This window comes from Cinclus cinclus, chromosome Z (assembly GCF_963662255.1).
Source record: "Cinclus cinclus chromosome Z, bCinCin1.1, whole genome shotgun sequence".
Taxonomy (NCBI): Eukaryota; Metazoa; Chordata; class Aves; order Passeriformes; family Cinclidae; genus Cinclus; species Cinclus cinclus.
This window is the reverse complement of record NC_085084.1, coordinates 64,750,572-64,775,714: the sequence shown is the minus strand read 5'-3', so window position 1 is coordinate 64,775,714 and position 25,143 is coordinate 64,750,572. Positions and strand designations below refer to the sequence as shown.

Genomic DNA, 25,143 nt, shown 5'->3' with positions numbered 1-25,143 from the left:
CTAAAACATCCACTCATTTCAATTCAATGGCCTTGAGTCAAGTTTTGTCTTTGTTATACTTCTCCATTTTGTAGTTAAAAATTGACATAATCTGAGCTGTTCTTATTTAAGTGATGAAAATAAGGTCTTACTTTTTTTTTTTTTTAAATCAATCTCTTCCTTTCTGGTTTAAAGACATCAGAACTTTCTCTGTAGTTTCAGACTATCATTGCAAACCATGTCCCAAACCCAAAGTTTTAGGTTAGATTACACCATCAGGTTGGCATGTATTGGCCATAATTTCAGCATAGAAGAATCTGTCTGAAAGAAAATAAATTACATAAACTATTTTGCCACAGTAAGATAAAGATTTTCTTGGTAGTTACTCAGACTAGTTTATATAAATAGTAATGTACTTATAAATCCTTTTAAAAGTAGGATGAAATGAATTTTCAATAAGACACGTTATCAGTTTGCTTTGGTTTGGTTTGGTTTGGTTTGGTTTCGTTTCGTTTCATTTCATTTCGTTTGGTTTCGTTTGGTTTGGTTTTTTCCCACCTCACCTTCCTTACTGACAGAAGATGCACAACAGTTTGCTTAAACTGAAGAAGAAATCCTTTGCTATTTGCACTTTGTGGTGAGATCTTCCTAGGGAACAAGTCTGCAAGATTCCTGTAACTTAAAATATCTTCTGCATCTTGTGATACTGAAATTGAATGTAATTGTTATTTCAACTTCTGTGTATCCATGGCATTTTTCATTAAATTTTATCTGAATAAATCCTCTTAGATTAAGGAGATTAATACCAAAGTCTCAATCCTTTTCCTTTTTCTGAATCAGCAAGCTGGACCTAAATTTGCCAAGCTTGATATGAAGGTCAAGTCCATCATACAGTGCTGTTTTTCCTCTTATTTTCAATTCAGCTGCAAAAGACTTGAAGGGAGTCTGGATTGTAGACTGGGAGATACGAAGTAATAGGCAGCAGTCTGTTTTTCCATTTAAAAAGGCTTCTTCCCACCAAGTCTCTCTCTTCTGGACTTCTTTCCTTGCTTGCTAATTATCAGTCAAACACAAAGTAACTTTATTAAATAATTCCTGCTTATCAAAAACTGAATATATAATTTATATTAAAAAGTACTCTGTGGTTTTGCAGTCATTGGAGTTTTCAAATTTTAAAATGTTAATAACCCATTGACTTAGGGGGTCTTGAAAATCCTTCCTGTTTTGTTGCTTGCTTTAAATGTTGTGTGATAGGTTCTAAGACTTCATGAAGAAATACAAGCATGTTTTAAAGTCATTTTCATGTAAGATGCAGAAATATGATGGGCGCAGCTCTTTTGGTTGACTCACTCTGTAGTTTGTTCAAGTGGATCTGATTATATTTTGTCTGAGTTATGAAAAGGCTTTCCTAGGAGGCAGAGAGCATGAAGTTGAGAATTGGAAAACCTCTCACAAGCACCCAAGAAACAGTAATCTCAAAAGAAGGCTTTAACTGAAATTTGAATTATTGGTATTAACAGTAAGTGGCACACATAGGAGTGTGGTAAAATACACAAACACACAACTTCAGGGGAGTTTTACCCTTTTTGTATGAGAAGTGTATTTGAGCTGCACTACTAAATTTTGGTCAAAACACCAATATGACTAAGGGTCACATCTTTAAATTCAGCCTGTGTACATCAAAGGGTGGATTCCAGGTTTAAATGTTTGTGGTCAGTTTGTGACTAATATTTTCATACATGTTGAAGAATATTCTTCTCAGTTCTTTTGCTTGTCATAGGTGGGCAATTATATTGATCATAGGGTAAATGCAATTCCCTTCAAAGCACTCATTTAGGTAAATGTCACCTTTTGGTGACATTTTATAAGGAAACCGATGGTTTTGTACTTCAAATTATTTATCTAGGGGCTAAATGTTTGGAAAAGAAGATGTTACATTGTTGCCAGATAGTCAACACTTTGGATATATGCATTTATGCAAAAGCTAATGCATTATTTTGACAAGGGGCTGGTCTTGAATTAAGAATGGGATTTTAAATTAGTAGATGAGATTAACATAATAGGGGAAAATACTGGGCTTTGTCATGTGTGGTAGCTTTTTCATGAACTTCTCCTCAGTTCGTCTGATTTTATGCTGCATGAGATTTTATGGCAGATTTGATTTCATTCATGCAGCTGTTTATTCATCCCTAAATGTGCGTGTGTGCATGCATTTATCTGTTCTGGTACTTCTGGAAGGTGGGTTTTTCTATCTTTACCGTGCTGGTACCTGTCATACTCTGTTTGTGATTATATCTGACATATCAACTGAAAAACAGCAAAATAATCCAGCTCTGAATGGTATTAAGTATGTTTGGTTATTTTCCCCAGTACCCTTTAAATGCAATGTAGAAAGGGTTTAAATGCAATGTAGAAATTAAGATGAAAAGGAAGTTAGATATTTTTGTAGAAATGTGTAAACAGATATATGTAGATATGGCATTACAAATTTATTTCATTTTATTACAAAGTGCTATGTTTATAAACTTCTTGGAAAACTTGAGTTATGAGAGAAATTTAGATTGGAATCAGAAGCCTTTTTGTATACCTGTCAGCAGTCATCTGAAAAACCTGATAGCAACAAAATCATTTAGATTTGCAGTTCACTAGACAATGTATCCTGAAATTTCTTGAAATGGTTTTCTCCAAATATATTTTCTGTTCACCGTTTGCAATGGACATCCAGGGTGTTTATGCTTCTGTTTGTTACCAGGAATAACAATTGTGTAAATATGTGTACATATATTTAAAGTATAATAAATCAGTGTATAATGGTATTCAAGAAGAATATAATGTGAAAATATGGTGTTGATCAATTTTCCAGTTCAGTTTTTGTCCCATTAAATTACTAATGGATCATTTATTCATTATTTATGTGAATACTCTACAGTGACGATACTGTTAAAAAAAGACAAGAGGAGCTCTTGACTCATCCATATATCACTTTGTTATATAAAAAAGACTTTTCCTGATTGACAAGATGGACTCTGTTTAAAATATGAATGTTACTGGGTTTTTTCCATATTGCAAAATCAAGGACTTGATTTGTGGCTGCTTCAGCCTACAAAAGAGAAAACTGTGAATTTTTCTATAAATTGTATTTGTCTACTTTTAAACAAATAGTCAAAGAATATTACTACACATAACATTGCAACTGCTATAAGAAAGATCTTCAGAAATTAATGTCATATGGTTTAAGGAATTTCAACAGTTTTCATCAGAGGTTTTATTTCTGTTATCCTGCTTTCCCTGGCTCCGTAGTAAAATATAATTGAAACAAAAGTCTTTTGACTCATTCTCTGCCCAGTACAGCGATGTGTTTTTCATTTCAGCAAGTAGCAAATCATTCTCCTGCTGAGAAAGCAGTACAACTGAAGTGTTCTATGTTTTATTGCTTGGTATTTTATCTGCAAAAAGACACTAAATCATGAAACCAAACTAAGTTTGTTTAACTAAATATGTTTCCTTATTCAGAGGAGGAACCTGCTCCAAACAGTGTTGTTGAAGAATACCTTCAGGAGAAGAGAAAATATGAAGACAAGCGAAAGCAGCAGCCAAAGAAAGGAGTTTCCCGTGAAGATCAGGTAATAGTTTGATAGCCTGGGCAAAATCCAATTTTGAATTGTGTTCATTTTTTAATATGTTTGTATGTTTCATATATTTCATTTGTATAAAAGCAATGTTTTAAAATATGTTGTTTCATTTTCCATTAAAAGAAAGTTATTCATAAAAATAAATATTTTAATTACCCAGGTAGATAGGTAAGTGAATTTTCAGTATGTATTTGAAAGGGCTTAGTTTAGTTACTAAAATCTTCTGTAAGAAAATGCTGGTCATAAAGAGGTATCCTTGATTACATTTGTGAGGGTTTGCATTTCTTCACCTTATACTTTCCGTAAGATAACACTGGGACAAAATTTTACATATTTGGCATTTGTTCTAGATGGGGTTTTTAATATTTCACATTACAGTTTAAAAATATTAAATTCATCAATGTTGTTGTTATTGTGAAATGAAAGAAATAGCTTGTAAGTACTGTAAAAAGAGAAGCTGTTTTAAATACAATGAAAATTATTATTCAAAATTAGTTAGGATGTATGTAGACTTTAGTAGGCAAATGTGAGCAAAGTAAGATTTGCTTTACAAAAGTATTTGCTTTTTTCTAAAATAGGAAAGTCTGAAATTGTTAAATATATGAAACTGTCTAGGAAGTGGAAATACCATCAGCTTAAAATCTGTGCTGTACATCAAACGCAATGGTTTGTAAGTGCATGTCATTTCAGCTACGAAGATGTTCCTGTTCACATGTTGAATCTAGAAGAGATTGGAAACTTGAGGCTTAGTAACTTCAAAGCAGCATTTGGCAAACATTTATATGTGCAGCAAGCTGATTTAGTCCTAAACTAAGAAGTTTATGGAAACTTCATACATTCAAAATCCCATTATCTTTGAATCAAAGAATACTAAAGCTCTGTTGGCAGTGTGGATCAAGGGACTTAAAACCATGTCTAATGAATTTATATCAGCCTGTCCTGGACATCATTGGAAAACAAGACGAGATGATAAGGATATATATTCTTGTAGATCTTAATTTTTATTTATGTAACCCTGGTGGCAACTATTCAACAATAATTAATCAAGCTCCTTGTAATCCATTTCACTTGTGGAGATCCTCTTCTAGTCTCACACCCCTTGTAACTAATCCTACAGCACAATACCATTTTCCATATTCAGTGCAATAGTTAAGTAGAGTGAGAAAAGGTATGTTTCCCTAAAATACTAGATAATGGAAGTCCTAGCCCTCCTATTCTACAAGGGTCAAATAAAGTTATTCAAAGCACAGTATAGCATCTAGTGACTCACTGCAAAAAATGCCTACTACGGTATTTCAGAATTATTTCTGTCATCAGGTCTATTCACAGGAATGCTGTCACCAGAGAAAATTAGACGACACAAGGAATGTGGCTTTTTTCACAGTTTCATATTAAGAGTCAGTTTGTTTCCTTCTGATGACCTAGGCAAAGATTTGCTGTCTCAGGTGTTGCAAGTGTTTGTTTCCAACAGTATGAAAAGCTATAGAACTAGAATGATTTGCAGGCCCAAATATCCTCAAAACTTTCTTCACTCTCATCTTAAACAGAAGATTAGACAGAAAATAAAGAAAGTAAATGCAAAAAACTACCCTTGGCAGTGCTAAAATATGTTTTTGAAAGAATTCAAAAGCCAGGAAACTCCTCAAGTTAGGATTGCTCCCAGAAGGAAATTTGATTCCAGTGAACACTTCTGGTATTTCCTATTTCTGTTTTCTATTCTTGTTTAGTTTTTATTCTTTTAAATTTGAAAAACTTGACCAAACAAAACTACACAGCCATACAGAGGTGTTTTACAGCATAGGTTGCCAACATATCACCTACAAATCAAGTGTAGCCTGCCACATAAATTCAGTTAGGCACTTACTCCCTGATGCTTTTGTTCTCAGGAATGTCTCAAATATGAGCAAAAAAAAGCTGTGGGCTGTGCAATTTATTCGTATAACTTTTTTTGAAGAGCTCCCTCTACCATCACAAGCCTCAGGTGTACAACTTTTATATAATCAAACTCCCATTTCACATGGGATGATCAGAAACAAGAACTATGGTATGATCTTCAGGTGTCAAGAAGGATCTTCAAGGCTTGAATGGTTTGCAATTTATACAGTGGATTACTTCAAAAGAGAGCAGTAGCAGGTCTAAAAAGTAAAATTCATTGTCAGGAGTGTTATTTAATCAGTTGTTTTATTCTGTAAGTAGCTACAGGTATTTTTTCCTTGAATATGCATTTTTATTCCACTAGATGTGAGAGAAGTGCTTTTTCACACCTGACAGGCCCCTCTCTGCTTGCTCTTGTTGCCTCAGGATTGCCTGCCCACTCACTCCATGGGTGCTGTCCATGTAGTCCTGCTCTCACGCCCACCGTCTCTCACTTGCCTATCTAAAGTGTTTCTTCCAAATTCATATGAAAGATCACTCTCATTGTACTTTTTCTCAAAATAGTAATTTAAAATAATGTTGTATATGCCTGTTGGTGTGTAGAAATATACAACTTCTCTAAAACACTGTGTTTCATTTCAGACACTGGCATTGTTGGACCGATTTAAAACAAAGTTAACCCAGGCGATTGAAGAAACTCCTGAAAATGAGCTTTCCGAACCTGATGTAGATAATGATGAAGGATGGTGAGGGGTTTTTTTTGTTGGATTTCTGTGTTTACCAATAGAAATCGTGCTGTACTAACATAGTCTCACTGGTAAGTATAAATTTGAGTAGCAGAAAACACCAAATGTGAAGGCAGCTGCTTCAGCTAAAAGGTTTAGCACTCTAAAAAGTAAGGCATGAGAGTAGATGACATTTAGTGTTCTGTAGTTTTAAATCCTTCTAAAACTGTGTGTTCTGGGTGGTAAGTATTTTTAAATGATGGATGAGATGAAGATAGACTGACTCATCTGAAGTGTAGGGTGACCCCAAGGCAGGGGTTATTCCTGAAGTTGATAAAGCACTGCAAGAAGTTACTGCCTCAATGCTTCCCAGTCAAGGAATCAGTGTGTAACCTGTTGGCTCATATTTATCTTTCATGCAAACTACCCACCTGAGGTAATCAAAGGGTAAAAAATCAATATGATTTGAAGTGTGATCTTGAAGCTCTAGGCTGCATGCGTTAAATGCTCAAAAAAGTATGCATAATGCAAAAATGTATGAAACGTCTGGAAAAAAAATTAAAGAAATCCTAGCAAAAAAGCTTTGTAAGGATATGTCATCCTTGTTTATAAGACAAACACTACAGCTGGTCTAACAAAATAGGCTGTCTCTGCCTACAGTTTTTTTCATAGTTCTGTGCATAAGCCATCGGAGCTACAGAAGAATTATTAGTAAAATCAAAACTTGAACAAAGTTCTTGGCAAATGTTTTAAAACAACCAGTATTTCTGTATCAAAGATGACTTTAAATTGTTGCTTCTTCAAACAGTGTTTACTTCCTTCATTATGTCTTTTCCTACCTCAGGCTCTTTGAGGATGAGAGATAACATGCAATATGTATTTTGAGATCCTTGGATATATTCACTGATATTTTGAGAACCTTCTCTGCTACCAAAGTGTTTCTAAGTCCTCCAAGAATTATAAATCAACTCTTTCAGTTGGTAGGGCTCTACAACAGTTATACAGTCCAACTGCCTGACAACTTCAGGGCTGTCCAAAAGCTATAGAATGCTGTTAAGGGCACTGTCTAAATGCCTCTTGAACACTAAAAGGCTGGGGGCATTGATCTCCTTTCTAGGAACCCTGGTAAAGAAATACTTCCAAATATTTGGTCTAAACCTCACATGTCCTGTATAAGATTCCCTTATCTTGCCTTTTTATGAACTCCATCTTCAAGTCAAATTCTTGTCACAGTAATAAGACCAGTCTTTTAAATACTTTTATAGAGTTCAAACATATCTTTCCTATTTCTTTCTGAGTAACTACTGATATCTAATTGTTAGTAGTGCTATCCACTGTAATTCCTACCAAATGAAGTGCTGTAATTTCATATTATGAAGTTGTATTTTTGTTCAGAAAGCAATATTACATTCAGAATTGCACTAAAAATACTTAGAATAATACGAAACTATATAGTACACTAATAATTAATACCATATTAATTTTGCAGCTCAGTAACTGTTCATGTTAACTTTACAGACAGATGAGGCAATCTGTTTTTAAATAATTTACTTTGAAGCCAAGTAAATTATAAAATGTGTGTTACAGAAATTTGCTATAAACAACATTAACAAAGCAATGAAATGTTCTGAAAGCTATTAATTACTGTGTGAAGTACTCATAAAGTTAAATTGCATATTTTGGATTTAGTGTTTACATTTTCAGTGCCTTTGTTGTATAGAAATATTTGAGATAACTATAGTGACTTTACATTTTAAAATTATTTCTTAATTTAAATCTACTTCTCAAAATAGAGTAATTTTATTTTATTTTATTTTTATGGAATACAATTAATGCATGGCATATGCATACGTGATACACACAAACTACATGATTCCTCCAGGCCATTTTGTAGGTCATGATTGCTGTTTTCATGGGAAGGGAAAGCCTGCCAGTATGCTTTGCTCCTACTGTCAGGGTGTGTTATCTGAGGTAAAATGATTGCCTTTAAGACATTTTTATGTGTCCATGAGTGGCCACACATTGAGGTATAATTTTCATTCTCTGTCAAGATAGAAACCATTACCAATTTGTTATGTTTTCTTTTGTTTGGCAAACTTCTCTCTGCATATTTGGCTGAGCTGCTGTATTGGCATGGCGCATAGCAGACGTTTGGGCACTTTTCAGCAGCATTCTACTTTTTATACAATAAAAAATGAAGAAATATGACTCTATTGTAAACAGTGTGTATGGTGTTTGATAATTATTACCAGATTTTACTGTCTAAAAACACATCTGAGGAAATGTTGTGAGGAGTGCTGAAGAGAAATGCATAAGACTTAATGTTTTAATGTGGGATATCAGAATCTTTGCTGAGACATTTTATTGCAACCTCTGCTGCTCTGTGATAATGATCATCTATATTTGTCTGTAGCAATCAAAATTCAATTTCCCTTACAGAATTCCAGAATACCATAATAAACATGGTATGACCCCCTCTTCAAAGAAGGGGTCAAAGAATAAAAGTGTCTGACATTAAGTAAGTGGACACAACTTTACAGCATCTGGGTACCTTAGAAAGACATTCTTGATCTGAGTTCTTCCAGGCATTATTTTCCTTGTGTCTTCATGTTGAGAACTAGTGCTTGTATTTTCCTCTTAATTGTTTGTTAGATGTCCTCAGTACTATTTGATCAGTCGTTATTTATTTGCTTACAGTCCAAATAAGAAGGACTCAGATGCATTACTAGATTTCTTAAAGGCTGTATAGAGTGCTGCAGAGGTAGGTAGAAATTATTTGGCAGAACTCAGTTACATTCTTGGCTTAAAATCTTAACCGAGAAGACTTTTCCCAAAAATGTAGGTGAGGTCAGTGACAGTGGCAGTGAGGTATCATTTGCTTAAAGACTAATATTTTGAAAACCAAATATGTCACAACAGAAGACCCAGCTGGAATAGTTTGTTTTCTTCATACTTGCCACCTAGATTACTCAATAGGCCTGAACTTGCTACACTTTTTCAGAACACTACTGCTTCTTGTTTTGTTTAGGACTTAATGTGACACATATAGTTACATTCATGTGATACCCATTCGGATAGTAGTGACACTTCAGGGTGATTATAATAAATTGTTGCAACTGTAGTCAAACACAGATTGCCTGAAAGTAATGATGCAGATCCTGTGAACATGATGAAATATTTTTCATAGAAGGAATCCAGCAATGGGATAAAAATATTCTGATGCAATCAAGTACATTCAAAAATTGTTTCAGCTAATCTGTGCAAAATATAAGAGTGAGACTTAGTACTGTAGAACACCCTTCAATCGAGTAATTCCGAGAGTTCCAAGTGCTTATTTCAAAATGTGAAGTCTGAGAGTAGATACAGCACTCAGCTGAGTCTGTTTTCCATGTTGAGTAGGATTACTTTTTTTTGTTGCTGATTTTTTCATGTCTGGTTTCCAATCCTTTCTAAGCCACAAATCCTTTCCTACTGAATGGTTGCCTTAGTTCTGTCCTATACCCATACTGTTGATCACTCTTACTGGAATTTAGCCATTGCACTTTTTAAATTGTATCACATTTTTCATACTGCTACTCCTGTTTGCCAAAATCATATGAATTCTAAATACTCCAGTAAACATTCAATATTTCATGTTATACATATGTTCTATAATTATATTCTTCTCCAGTATAGTCATAAGTGGAAATTCACTAACTAACCATTACCACATTAAGCTTTTCACTTTGACATTAAACTGTGGCTGTCAACTCCTGAAAACAGGGTTCTCCAGCTTAAATTTTAGTAACCATACCTGCTTGTGCAATGTAAGAAATATATCTACACTTTCCTATGTGGAATACTAGTTTGTGTGAAAGGAGCAGATTCTCTGCTATAAAAATACATGTCATGTCCTTAACCAAATTTCTGGACTTACACTCTACTCTGTCTGATCTTTTAAAACAAGTGGAGGCATCCTGAAAGTGCAAGATTTATTGGCATACTGAAGTATATCTAGTGTTACTGTAGATTTTGATCATCGCTCCAAACCACTAAAATACAATATATTACACACAAAACCAGTCAAGTTTAAAGACCCTTATAAGACATGGAAGACACATAGGTTAGGAAGTCAGGATGGGTTATTTTTTGGATTGATTGAAAAGACATGCCCATTCATTCACTTCTTGGGACTGATGCTCTTCAGTGTCTTTATCAGTGGCAGAGGCAGTGGGACTGAATGCACCCTCAGTACATCTGCAGGTGACAGGAAGCTGAGCAGTGTGACAGTAAAGAAAAATGGGATGTCATCCAGGGGCACCAGGAGAAACTTGAGAAGTGGGTTCATGTGAACCTCATGAAGTTCAACAAGGCCAGGGTGATGCATCTGGGCCAGAGTGATCCCAGACAAGAGCACAGACTGGGAGCAGCCCTGCCCAGAAGGACTTGGGGGTGCTGGTGGGTGAGAGGCTGGACATGACCCAGCCATGGGCACTCCCAGCCCAGAGAGCCAAAGGTGTGCTGGGCTGCATACAGCTCTGGAGTCCCAGCATGGGAAGGACATGGACTTTTTTGAGCTGGTCCAGAGAAGGAACATGGAAGTGATTGTGGCCTGGAATATCTCTGCTGTAAGTAAAGGCTGAGAGAGCTGGAGTTAGTTGTTCAGGCTAGGCAACAGAAGACTCTGGAGAGACCTTATTCCTGTAGATATATCAGTAATTAGAAGGTGATTAAAATAAAGAGGGAGAGTGACTTTTTACTTAGGCAGATACAGACAGGATGAGGGATGATGATTTTAAATTAGAAAAGGAAAGATTTAAATTAGATGCTATGAAGAATTTTTCTACTCAGAGGGTAGAGGCACTAGAACAGGTTGCCCAGAAGGGTGGCAGATGACCCATGGCAGTGGGTTGGACTGGGTGATCTTTAAAGGTCCTTTCCAACCCACACCATTCTATGATTCTATGATATGAACATTGCATTGAGGCAATATTCTGTTCCTGCTTGGAAACTACTTCCATACTGGTAATTTGAGTTCTGATAAATATGATTTTACATTGATACTTCTTCAGTTTTGACTTTGTGGAAGATGCCAGATTCATCCTGTTGAACCTTCAATATTTGGTGTAGAAACTGAAATACTAACATGTGAAAGTTGTTCCTTACCAGATAAACATTACTAGAAGTGCATTAAAATTGCTGCCACCAGGGAATCAGCCAAAATCTGTATCATGCTCAATAGAAGGATATGGTCTGTTATTAATCCCATCAGTTCACAACTCAGGGCTGCGAGTAGACCCCAGGCTGATTTTAAAGTTTGTGTTACAGTGAAGCCCAGTAATTTTTCCTTCTTCTGCACCTGCCTAGAAGTTTAGGATTTCTCCTTCAGGATTCAGATCTCATCACTGGCCTTCATCTGTTCTCAGTAATGCACCCTGCAGACTTTGACTGAGACTGCCAGCATGCTACATAGTTCATTTAATTAATAACACGTGATGCCGGTGCTTCATAATTGAAGCACTGCAGAGTTTCCTGGGTGTAATGTAAGGTGTCACATGTGAAACATAAAGCTTCTTAATCTTTAGAAGAGATCAGCTTTTTCCTTCCCTGTGGAGTGCTGTCACAGCTGTAACTAAGCGACAAATGTAAATAAGTCACTTAAGTTTTTTTGAAAGTATGTCTAGACTCTGAAACTTGGTCTTTTTTATTTGAAATAACAAATCCATTCAGCTTTCAGATATACTGTGGGACAAGAAAGAATGATTAAAATGGGAATTTGGAGGTGGTAATTTTTTACATGGTTTTTTAGTCCGAAGTTCTTCTGGTTACTTTCCTGTGTTGAGTCTGAGCTATTCTAAATGTTGGTTAATTTGAAGTGTCAGAAAAATAGACTTTTTTATATCAAAGTGAAAAAGCCAATACCTTCCAATTTGCTCAAAAGGTTGTTGTGAAAACTGTGTGACAGTAAAGGTCTTCTATTTTAAATAGAAAGGTATTTGATGTCTTGCTTAATGGATGGTTTCATGTCCATGTTGTGTAATTGCTAGTGTTGAAGCTATTGTCCCTAAATTATTTGTAAAAAACCTCATGTAAGTTAATGAGGATTAAGACCAATTCAAGTGAATTTAATTACATGCTTACTTTAATGCACTGTTTAAAATATCATGTGTCTTAGAAAGCTTTTAAACATATCTTCTTGGTCATAAAATATTTTGATTTCAACAGTGATGCTTTTCATAGATCAGATCACCTGATTTTAGCAGAAATTGAAGGTAATATTTTATTGGAACCAATTTACTGGTTCAGTGGCCAGAAACTCACATAAGTTCAATGCTAACCATTTAAAGTACAGCCTAGTTTATATAAGTCAAATACTGTAATCTGTTTCCAATTCTGAATTTTGGAAAAATGTCACTGAGATCACTTAAATATTGTGGGAACATTGGGTGCTAATGCTGAGCTCTTTTTGCCAGGACAGTAATTGCAATTTTTTACCCAGTTTGTAGAGATAGCTTTATTTTACTCCAAAGAAAATATAAATCTGCATATTGAATGAAGGTATTATTTATCCAGCATCAATAGTTATGCCCTCTATCTTCTTTAAGAAATGTTTTTATTCATAATACAAGGAAGTCTTTCAGAATATTTATGATTGGTTTCATGAAAAATGTGTCACAATCAGGAGTGGAAACACACAATATTTTACTTAGCTTGTGTTTTCACAGTAAAAGGTTTTGTACCAGAGAGATTTGGGTCTTAAAACAGCATCTCTTGTCAATGTCTGTTGTAGAATATAGGCTAGAATTGTTTTGGGCTTGTGTCTTTTTTAATTGAAATAGCAATTTCAGAATCAGGTAAATGTTGAAGTTAACTAGACTGGTCTTATATTACAGTATTTAATTTCTGTTAAGAACTAAATCACAATGCACACTGTTAGTATTTAATATTGGATAATGTATACCATTTTATTTCCAGGATTTCCTATTTATTGCATCATATACTATTGAAATTCGCAAGGTGAAGTTGTTGAGGATAGACATCTAAAAATTCTGGTTATATTTCTTTTTTAAACCTTGTTTTATATATGTTATATAAAATACAGATTTTTCTTTCCTATGAAACCTCATATTTAGGATTATGAAATATGGCTTCCTCAAGATTAGCACCAGTCTTTGCAGCTTCAGTTGCAAAAGCTTAACTGTGACAAACACAGTAAACCCCTGAAAACTAAGCTGCAGTCTGTTTTACATGCTGATGCTAGCTTGGGGAATGACAGAAAAAGTGCTGCTGTAATTTATGCCAGTGAGGCACAAAGATGGATTAAAGCCATGTTTGCTCCCCTCCTCCCATCCAGATTTGAGCCAGCGTTCCTTCACTAGTCTGGAAAAACTGGCTCTATATTAGGTCTCTCCTGCTAAGGCCATTGATTTACTCAACTACATTTTTTAAAAGTTGACAAAATACTTACTTGATTGTTACAAAGGATAAATGAATGCCAGAGGTCTGTATTAGAAACACATTGGAATGAGAGGTTTCTTTTCTGTTTGGCAAAAAATAAGCATTTGTTTGGGTTTTAGTACTGCCACTAACCTTTTAAGGAAGAAAGAAAAAAAACCTTCTGCTGTAAATCTTATTCCTTTTTTTTCCAGTTTTGTCTCCACCTTCACCCCTGTACTGCTAGAATATGGTCAGACCTTGCTTGATCTGTAAATGCCAACCCCAACCCCACTGTTTCAGTCAGTAATTCATCTTAACAAATCATTCTTCTGCTGACGTTGTATATTGATTACCTCTAGTTGTTCAGCATGTCTGAGAAACTCAGAGCATTTAAAATGGGGTTTTTTGCTTGTTTATTTTTTTGTTAATTCCTCTATATCTGAGCATATTTGACTAGGCATCTGAGCTTTTGACTACTGTGACTTAAATTCAGAGATGATCCATGCTTCAGTCAAGGGATACCTCATGTTAGATTTACTGTCTGGAAATCTGACATTTTTATTGCCAAAAATTCTAGTGAAGAATGAAAAAATAACCTTCTAAATCTTTATTAGCCTGGCTTAAGCTTCCTACATATTTACACACCTTTTCAAGCACCCCAACTTCATCTCATTGAATGACTTATTTAAGAAGTAAGGATTTGGATATATTCAGAATGAAAGAGGGAGGGGCAAAAGCAAAGAGAGGGTGTCCAGGGAAATCTGAGCGTTTTGAAAATCTGAGTATTTTTGTGCTAGAAATACTCTCTATTCTTTTCACTTCAGCTCTGTGCTGTGGTGGTAGAATAATGCCTGTGTTAATGCCTGACTGGTTGTGTTAATTTGGGGAGGTGATTTGCTGACTGACTTCAGAGTAGCAGATGTTGTACAAGCTTATTGCCAGAGACAGGATGCTAGACTGAATGGATCACTGGTCTATTCTAGTATGGTGGCTCCCATGTCCTTGTAGTAAATGCTGTATAAAGTTTTTCTGTACTGATGTGCTGTCTGGAACAACATCTGGAATTTGCATTTTAGTCTTCCATGCCGATCTACTCTACCATGGAGTAGAGGAGATGTCTATTTAAAGCATCCATCTTCTTGCATCAAACTACTTAACATTTTTGTGAAGGGGTCAAGGATGTAGTGTAAATATACTATATATATTAGTTGCTATAGAGCAGAAGCAATATCAAGATGGGCTAACTGAATTTTATATAGAAAAATATTTATTCCTTGAAAAAGTGAGTCATCATAGTTTTAAATATTTCTCTTGATACTATGAGAACTCATCACATTTTCCCACAGATTATCACTGAATAAGATAAGCTTTTTCATAGTTAAGGTGATTTCCCCTTCTCTTAGAAGGTTACTTATTAAATGTTCTTTCAAGAGAAAAAGATTTCTAGTACTATCTTGAACTATCCAAGGATACAATACTATATTAACCTTCACCAAGATTAGATTGCTTTGTTAGTTTTGCAAAAACTGGTATCTTTGAGGTTTTTTTTAAGCTGGATGGTTAATGAAACTATTAGTTTTCTTTTTGTAATTTTGGCAGTGATTATTTTGTGATGAAACTAAGCATATTACATTCAAATAAGCTATCTCAGAAAGTATTATTTTAGAAATATCTGCAGAAGTTCTGTTCTCATCATCTTATGCTGTAGGCCAACACAAAAATAAAGTATTAACAATTAATTCCTTGGTCTGTGAAGAACCCAGAATTTTCTGGTTATTCTGAAGAGATCAAGCCAATTTTCAGTCCTCCAGTAATGGTAATATGCAAATTCAAAGGGCTAGTTAAAGTTAACAGGACTGTACAGGCTGAGTTTGTATAATGTTTTCATCAGTTTTACTTGTTTAACACTGGGCACATTCTTGGTTTGTGCAGGAGCAGCAGTAATACCTACACTGTTGTCATGGTTTAACCCAGCCATCAGTCAAGTCCCACACAGCTGCTCACTCACTGCCCCACCAGCAGGGTCCAAGAGAAAATCAGAAAAGTAAAACCTGAAAAACTCATGTGTTGAGATACATACAGTTTAATAGGGAAAGCAAAAGCCGCACACACACAATAGAGTGAAACAAGGAATTAATTCCCCACTTTCCATGGACAAGCAGGTGTTCAGCCATCTCCAGGAGAGCAGGGCCTCATCCTACATGACAGTAACTTGGGAAGACAAACACCATCACTCTAAACATCTCCATTTCTTCCTTCTCCCCCCACTTTGTGTACTGAACTTGATGTCACATGGTCTGGATTATCCCTGTGGTCATTTGGGGTCACCTGTCCTGGCTGTGTCTGTTCCCAGCCTCCCAAGCACCCCCAGTCTCCTCACCAGCCTGGCACTATGAGAAACAGAAAAGGCCTTGGTTCTGTATTGTTCTGCACAACAATAACAAAAACATTGTGGTATTACCAACCCTGTGTTCAGCACCAATCCAAAGCACAGCCTCCCATCAGCCACTGTGAAGAAAGTTAACTCTACCCCTTAAAAAAACAGCACAAACAGCTGAAAGATGAAATATTGTAAGCTAATAAACAATTTTGGGTCTTGCCATTAGCTTCAGGAGAGTGCAGGGGGTGCAGTATTTATAACAATAGTAAAATTCTTGTGTAAAATCTGTATCATAGTAATTAGCATGGATTGAAACACTGTTATTTTGAAGTAGTAAGTATTTGATGTGAATAATGTTTGAAGTGGACTGCAGTGTGGCACATAGCTGTATTTATAACTATTTTCTTGCTACTCTTCTAAGCATTTTTTAACATTTAAAACTTCTATGGAAAAACAAATTTTTTGGATTTTGCTGGCTTTGAATAGCAAACTTTATTTTTCTTTTTAAATGCCAAATCAATAAACATGAAAAATAAAGGGTGTTATGAAAAAATTAAAAAAGGGACAAGATTTCCCATCATTAGGCAGGGAGATGAGGAAAGAGAAACAAGGAATGTGGAATGATGAAAACAAGTACTGAAAGGAAGAAAGTGTAAAATATCTTAGTGGTAACAATCACAGCAGAAACCTATGACCAGAAATTATTACTAGAAAGTATTATGTGAGTCAGTCTCTTTTCCCAATTAACAAATGAAAGGACAAGAGCATGGAGCCTCAAGTTACGCCAGGGGAGGTTTAGATTGGATATTGGGGAAAATTTTCTTCACCACGAAGCTTATCAGGCATAGGAACAGGCTGCCCAGGAAGTGGCTGAATCACCATCCCTAGAGGTAGTTAAAAGGCATGTAGATGTGGCACTTCAGGACATGGTTTAGTGGACTCGGCAGTGCTGGATCAGCAGTCAAATTTGTTGATCCAAAAGGTCCTTCCCAAGCTCAACGGTTATCTGATTATAAAATTAGTTAAAGTGAAATCATACTTGGTTTGGCAAACTAGGCATGGTGGAAATGTATGATGTAGTAAGCTTTAAATACCTACAGAGGTATTTAAGTGCTACAGAGGGCTTTTGTAGGTAATTTAGCACAGCTCCAGTAGGATGAGTTAATGAAACAAACAATACTCAAAGAAATTGTTTTCTGAAACATCTTTTTTGAGACAGAAGTAGCTTTGTGAAACAGTGATAATTAGAGAGATGAATCTATCTTTGAGACTGGGTTTGTCATGGTACTTGCAGCCCTCATTGCTGCAGGAATTAAAATCTACTTCAACTACTTGGTAAAAAATTGTTTTTCTTGTAATGATCTGTAAGGGAGAGAAACTTGGGTTACAAGACTCCTTTGCGTGAAAAGACGGATGATGGGTTGTGTTACACAAGAAGGAAAACAAATCTGGATAGTGAGACAGGCTAAACAGAAGCTGCAAAATTGCTTGAGTATTACACAGAGCACTTAGTGATAATTGCAGATTTCATTAGAGACACAAACATACTTCCTCTCTCCTGCTGCATTGTGTTTATGAAATTATTTGTAAAGCTCTTGGACACATTTATGCAAGGAATAACGGCAGCCTGATCCAAGAGGCTTATTTTGCTTGTAGTATCTCAAAAAAAAAAAGCTGGAAAAATATTAGTGGTTAGTAATGTATTTCCTCCTTCAAAATTCCTTTTGTTTTATGGCCTTGATACCCATTTTTTTGCCTTGTTTGTACTCTTGTTCTCTTGCCTTGATTCAAAATTTATGCTTCTTTTTAATAGTCATTTGACAATTTTCTTCACTTGATTTACATTTTGATAAGTCTCTTTCTCTCTGTTTTTGTTTCTCATTCTTGTATTTTTTTAGTCTCCCTTCTTCAGTTTTTTTTTGTAGTCTCATAACTGTCTCTCTGTTTCTCAAATCTCTCTCTCCTCTTCCTGTGCCACCCACTACTCTACTGGGAGTAGAGAGAGTGCCAGTGAGTTCATTCTTCCAGAATAACCTAATTTTTTTCCTCAGGAGAGAGATCTCCTTTGCTTTGATCTGTGGATTCTTATCTGTTCACTTGAGTTACTCTTCTGTCCATTGTGTAGGTATCTTGAAGATGATGGAAGGAAAGTGCTAGAATGTTTCCTACATTAATGATTGATAATTACACTTCAACGTTTACTGTATTTGAAGGAAAATTATCATCAAGTAGTCTATAATTTACAGAAAGCAGTAGTGTTTGAGTACCTATCATTGTTTTTGTTTTAAAAATGGAATGCATTCTGAAATTGAGAAAAATAGGAAGCCTGTTACTTGCAATCAATGTTCAATTCACAAACAAATGATACTACTAGTAGTTATTGTCCATATTGGTCCTAGTCTTTTAGAAAGAGTTAACACTGAGTTTCTTGACACAGATACTTACTTCTTCTGCATTCATTTTAAGCAACCTAATTGAAAGAACCAATAACTATCATAAAACACAGCCATAATGTTCAAAATTATTACACTCAACATTTTGTAGCAACATGTTTTAGTTGCTTTATTTATTTTTTATGCATTTAATGCAAAAAAAGGAGTGTGGCACCAATTGCAATGTTTTATGCAGGCACCTGTCTAAAACTGCGCAAGTATTTACTGCTGCTCTGACAGAAGCTACTACCCTTACAACAGAGTTGGCAGGATGTAACTTTTGCTCATACGTTGATGGTTTCATGTTTAAAATGCTGATGTAGTTGAGTGCAAGATAATATCCCAGGTTTTACTTCAGGCACCAGGAGGTTTGCTCTGTAGGGCCAGCTGTACAAGGAAAGTTGAAGGGGGCAGGTAGGCAGGTGGTAGCAGACAACAGCTATATCAATTTGAAAAACAGCTGTGTTCTTAGGCAATACAACTTCTCACTTCCATTTCAGTTAGTGTAAGGAATCACTGATTCATGAGTGTACCTGGAGGTTTCCACTTCATCAGAAGAGCAAAAAGCATAGTGCTTCTTTACTCTTGCAAGATTTAAAATTATTAATTTATCGGGTTGCCACTTCAGTTTCTCCAAATGGGGTTCTGGAAAGCCAAAACTGTTGGACTGGAGGGCTTCTCTTTGTGCTACCACTTGTCAGCAGCTGGCATATGGTTCATACTCAGTGCATGGCTCACACATCTCAAAAGCAGAGGGATTACAGTGTATCATATCTTTTCTTACAAATGCCATCTCACTAGAGTAGTTCAAAAGAGCCTATCTGTTTGCTGACCTGAGAATATCACTGGGCCATAAGACTATCCACGTACCTTTGAAATCCTGTGCTGTCTCTGAAACTTTCTTAAATTAATTAATGTATTTCAGTCTAATGTTTCAAGACATTCCATTTTTGGAATACAGAAGAGAGCCGACTGCTGAGTGTTCTTTAATAACACAAAAGGAAAGAAATGCAGGGCAGCTTCTCCCCCATTACATGGGATAGGACCATGGTCAACCTGTAGGATGCTGTCATCTGGTCAGGGCAAAAATCAACCTTGTCAGCAGTAAATCCATGCAAAGACTGCTCATTCATTTCTGTTAAGAAAGTAATTTTGTGATTATGTCTTCTATTAAAGAAAGACAACAACTTGCACAACTAGGTACTTCAAACCCAGAGTCATCAGTTTTGGCAAGCTATTTTATTTCACAATTTTTTAGCCAAGAAACTAAGCAGCAAAACTGAGGTTTTGTTTTCTTTTGAGTTTTGCTTGCTAGAACTGACTACCTCTCATCTTTTAAATTTTAAAGAAAAGTGGACTTCAAAATTGAATGTCTCTCTTACATAAAATGAGCTGACAGCAATCAGTGATAAGCAGAAGAGAGTGGGTTCCTGAAGGCCAGAGATACAGAGATGAAGTTAATGCTTTCAGCACAGTGACTGTAGAAACATGACTGGACAGCCAGCTCCTCACCAAACCCAGGAACATGCAGAAGGGGAGAGAGCTATAAATTGAACAAGGAAAAGTCTTATGAAACTTGTATTTGTGGAACTACGCCCTAACTCTGCACTTGGAAAACTATGCAAAATGCAAACTTCAGTTGGAAGAACTTGAGTAAGATTAGTTTAAATTCAAATGCTTAATATAGAAATAATTGTTAAATGCTTCCTGTGTTCTTTTTTATTAGAAACCATTTTAATTGCTTTTAAAAAGCACTATTCACTGTGATTCATATAGCTACAGAACAGATCTACCTGGGAAGATGTGTGACTTGCTAAAATAAGTTTAAGTTCACAGAGGAAAATATTTCTTAAAATCTCCACTGCAGTTAGTGTTTATTTTGCTTTACCTCTAAGATGATGCATCTAAAATTGATTCTGGGAATATCAAAAAGTTTCTTAATACTGACTTATTTTTAATCACTGCTAGGAATGTCTTAGTGGAAAGTTATGAATAAGAGTCAGAGACTATGACTTCTTTCAGCTCTTGGGGAGAAGTAAATATTGCTTAGTCTGAATCTACTGCATCTAATTTGCAAACTGCTTGGGACACTCTATGGCCTGTCCCAAGAACTGGAGATGTATTTAATTTTAATTGCTATTAGTTGTATCCTGCAGGTGATGTCCTGTGCTGTAGTATTCTTGGAAAACATGAGCTGATTAATTGACTAAGTGTGATTAGACTTCTACTTGCACTCCTATAACACACTTCAAAACCATGCACCCAGAAATGACTCCATCTCTTAGGCCTGTACTTTATTCAGGCTAGGACAGAGGGATTTGATATGTGTACTCATCTTCAATAAATTGAGAAGAATATGACAAATGCAGAAAGCATGTTAGCTAAAATAAATTACTTCAGTCCCTCCACTGTGAGACAATGTTTTTATAATTAAACTACAAATATGCAACCATGAGTCACTCTGGTGGTACATTATGTTATTCTAAATTGTAGAGATGACTAAAAAAAAAAGTTTGGGTGTTAGTAGTGTGGACAGGGTTATAAACTACCTAAGTTTTTTTATACTGGAAACAGCTCTGAAGTATTTATAAAACACATACATAAAGAACCAGTTGTGATGAAAATTCTCAATTTTTGCTTTTAGGAATTTTCTGAAGCATTCAAGCAGATGTATGGTCTGTAGCTTTGAAATTTTTTTTTCTGGTTTCTTTAATAGTCTACTATATTGTAATCTGCAGTAACTGAGCTGGTTCTCCCTCCCTTTATGTATGGAGATTTGCACTAAAGCTCTTTGAAAACTGTTTAGTTCAGAATGTCTTACATGTTGCAAGAGACCAATAAAGCAGTATGTCATTGGCCACAAACCTTTCCTTTTTGAAACTTGCTCGTTTTTCCTGGATTTTCTGTCACAAAGATTGTTGACAAAGACAAGCTGTTAAGACTGATATGCTTAGATTCAGATCAGTATAGTTCTTAAGTTGTCCCATCAAAGTCAAAGATGTTTTTGAAATTCATCACACAAAATCCAAAAGTCAAGTGTTGTTTTTGCCTAGATATATGAGATTGCCCTGAAAGAAAATTATTTGCTGCGTCTCTGGGCAACTTATTCAAGTGTTTCACCACCCTTGTCGTAAAAAAATTATCTTTCTTACCTCATCTGAATTTTTTTTCTTTTGGTTTTAAACCTTTACCCTTTGTCCTGTAACAACAGGCCCTGCTAAAGGGTCTGTCACCATCTCTCCTAATAAGTCCTGTGGCATACTGAAAGTCTGCAATAAGATCTCCTGAGAGCCTTCTCCAATCTGAACAGTCCCAACCCTCAGCCTCAGGAGCAACCGCACAAGAGGTGCTCCATCCCTCCAATCATCTTGTTGTCCTCCTCTGGACTCCCTCCAGCAGGTCCATGTCCTTGCTGTGCTGGGACCCCAGAGCTGGGTGCAGCACTGCAGGTGGGGTCTCAGCAGAGCAGAGCAGAGGGGCAGAATCCCCTCCCTGCCCTGCTGCCCACACTGCTCTGGATGCAGCCCAGAACACCTTTGGCTCTCTGAGCTGGGAGTGCCCATGGCTGGGTCATGTCCAGCCCACCAGCATCCATAAGTTCCTCTAGGCAGAGCCGCTTCAACCCTTTCTTCTTCCAGCATATGTTGATATCTGCAGTTGCTCAGGTGTAAGATCTTGTATTTGGCCTTGTTGAACCTCCTGAGGTTCACATGCGCCACTTCTCCACTATGTAACAGTGATGTTTTCAGATTACTGGAAATTTGCTGAAATTAGGAAATATCTAATTGGGGGGGGGGGGGGGGGGGGGGAGGGGGACGTCTAATGAACTGTAGGAAAAACATTGAATTGAATTGAACAAGGCATTTGTTTAGTCTGGTATTCAGAGAATTAAAAAGCATGATCTGAACCAAGTTAATGTGGAGCCGCAGAACATGAAGTATTCCACTTTTGATCTTCTGTGTACCCACTTCAAGCATTTTCCATGTAAACTCTTCCCCACTTTTGTAAAACCCTCCACCCTAGTGAAAGGTGTCTAAAATGACTAACAGGAAAACTTGATAAACACTCCCTGTTCCTGGGAAAAATTTGCTGTACATTTTGGAAGATATGCTAGATAGAAAAAGACAAGAAAACAGAGCTTAGTATGTGAAATAAAATCCAGAGAAAATTCTTATCTGCAATTTAGCTGTATTTTTCAAAAGGAGTCTTTACAAAATGATCACCTTATAATATAACAGTCTTCTAAGAAATTTAAAAAAAACCCAGAATACCAGTAAGAGAAACGCAGGTCAGTTCTTTTTAGCTATGCCCAGAAATAAATCAGAAATCTTGCCATGCATATCATAATTACAAATTGTAGCTTCCATTCTTTCACTGAGTTGGAGTTGTTGTTTTGTTTTTGTTTTTTTTTGTAGGATGTCACATGTCCTTCAGTTTGAAGACAGAAGCAGAAAGGTGAAAGATGCAAGCATGCAGGATGAAGACACTTTTGAAATCTATGATCCACGGAATCCTGTAACTAAGAGGAGAAGGGAAGAAAGCAAGAAGATAATGAGAGAAAAAAAGGAAAGGAGATAAAAGGAGTGTAAAGCTAGCCAGAGCTGCTTTGGAAAGTGACTGAAATAAAGCACTGGCTCTTTTGTAAGTTGATCCTAAAAATACCACTGGACAAGTGTGAAAAGGAATCTCTCAAGAACCTGTCGTGCAGTTTTGAAGCAGAGCTATCATTTGTTTCTTAAGTTGTGTGGTTAAGTGCTCTCACTGCATTTGTTATCCAACTTCTCTAAAGGTTTTTAGAATGATGTATTTAATAAAACAGCTGACTTGACTTTTGTCTGTGCTTTAATTACAGTAGTCAAAATCTTTGTTTAATCAGAATACGGTATTCAGAAATTTTCAACATAATGAATGAGAATTTGTCCAAATGAGGGTCAGGTTAGAAGATGGAAAACCCCATCTGCAGGCTTTTCAGATTTCATGGAAGTACAATTTTAATTATTTTAATTGTTCTTTAAAAGACATGTAAACTTTGCCTGCCTAAACCACTCTGATACAGAATTAATATGATGCAGTACTTTTTAGAATGGTTACAGCTTTCTTGAAACAAGCTAAGTTTAACCTGAGAATCTGGCTTATTGTCTCCTTCTTTTGAAATACACATTCCAGTAGAGCTCCCATCTTGGGAAGCTGGGGTAATACATTTTAGATGTGTTCACTATCCATACCACTTGAACAAAAAAAGATAATCTGAACATGCTGTAATGATTGCTTGAACCATTTGTTGTAATACCAGAAAATTCCCTTTGGTAGAATTTCCACTGTAAAGTAGCAAGTAATAAAGATTGGTTTGTTAATTAGTCCAGTGCAGAAACAAAAGGAAGTGTGATCAGTCTCATTAAAAACATAACCCTGCTTTTAACAAGTATTCTGTCATCTAAAATTAAACAGCTCAAGCTTCCAGTGTATAGGTTTTCCTCATATTTTACCACCACGGGCATTAATATTTTTACAGATAAACAGGAATTTTCATTGCTGCTTCTTTACAACAGTTCTGCTGGACACAGGAACATGAATAACCCAAATGGCCAATAGTTAAGAGTGAACAAGGTCATTAAAAAGTGCCACCAGAGCAGTGCTTTTGTTGATGTTGTTTTTAGAACAAGTTCAGTAAGGTATGGTGTCCTTATCAAGCTGCCACTGCCAAATTTCTTGATAGGGTTTGAGGTGTGAGATACATAAACCTGCATTGGTGGGTTAATATGGCCCAAATGTCAGAGGTTAGATTAATACAGACTATTGCTTTAATGCACAGTGCAACCTTTGAGATAAGGAGAAAACTTGGAGGTGTGAAGTGAGATCCTGTATAAAGCTGTCATTATCCTCCTCTTAGACTGAGTGAATTATGCTGTGCCATGGTGTAAAGAAGTTAAGAGGGGTTACATTCCTGAACATGGCCATTCACAAACTAGTGAGTCAAAGCTTTTAAATCATTAAGTCATTTCTGTCGGGCTGCTGCTGGCAAAGTGAAGAACATTTGATGTCACATGCTGTTACCCCTATTCATTGCTTTATTTGTGGAGAAAATTTTAATTCAGTCATTGCACAAAATGAGCATCTCAAACCCCGATTCTGGTGGAGATGGGAGGGAGGGAAAGGTCAGTCGTGAACATGAGCAAAGGAGAGGGCTAGATCTGAAAAGAACCTTGAGCATCAATTCCAGGACAGTTACTGCCCCTGGAATTAAAAAATGTTCTATTGACATATTTTACCTGCAAGCTAAAGTAGGATGCACGAGTCAAGAAATGGACAAGTTGACTAACACTCTTCTAAGCTGAATATTTTTGCTGACTACCTGCAACAGCTCTGAGTAGATGATGATGTTAGATGATTCCCAGTTTTAAGCACTAGAGAAGCCCAAAGAGAAAACTTAACTTGGGGGTTAGCAGAGGCTCAGTTGGATAGATTTGAAAAGTCTGGAATTTGCATACACAGGACTGGTAACCTGACAAGAAGAGAGCAACTATGTTGACATTTTCTTGATACCTGTGCAGTGAAAGTCAGAATGTCACAATTAGTCAGCTGGTAGTCACTTATAAATGGGCTAAGTTGTCTAAATTTTACTCATTTCACTGAAGCAAAAGTAGTTCTGTATTTCATTTAGGAGCTGTTTGGAGCCAAAGTAAGAAAAGCTTGTGTCTGAAGTA

At 36.1% G+C, this 25,143-nt stretch overlaps 1 protein-coding gene across 1 annotated transcript in view; it reads left to right on the top strand.

Annotated features, from left to right (window-relative positions):
• Window positions 1-23,101, top strand: part of CWC27 (CWC27 spliceosome associated cyclophilin) — a 96,277-nt gene extending 73,176 nt beyond the window's left edge. Inside the window, exons 12-14 of the mRNA XM_062512817.1 lie at window positions 3,493-3,602; window positions 6,129-6,232; window positions 22,855-23,101. Coding sequence (XP_062368801.1) covers window positions 3,493-3,602; window positions 6,129-6,232; window positions 22,855-23,017 — 377 coding nt within the window. The 3' untranslated portion in view covers window positions 23,018-23,101. The remainder of the gene's footprint in view (window positions 1-3,492; window positions 3,603-6,128; window positions 6,233-22,854) is intronic.
• Window positions 23,102-25,143: the final 2,042 nt, after the last annotated feature.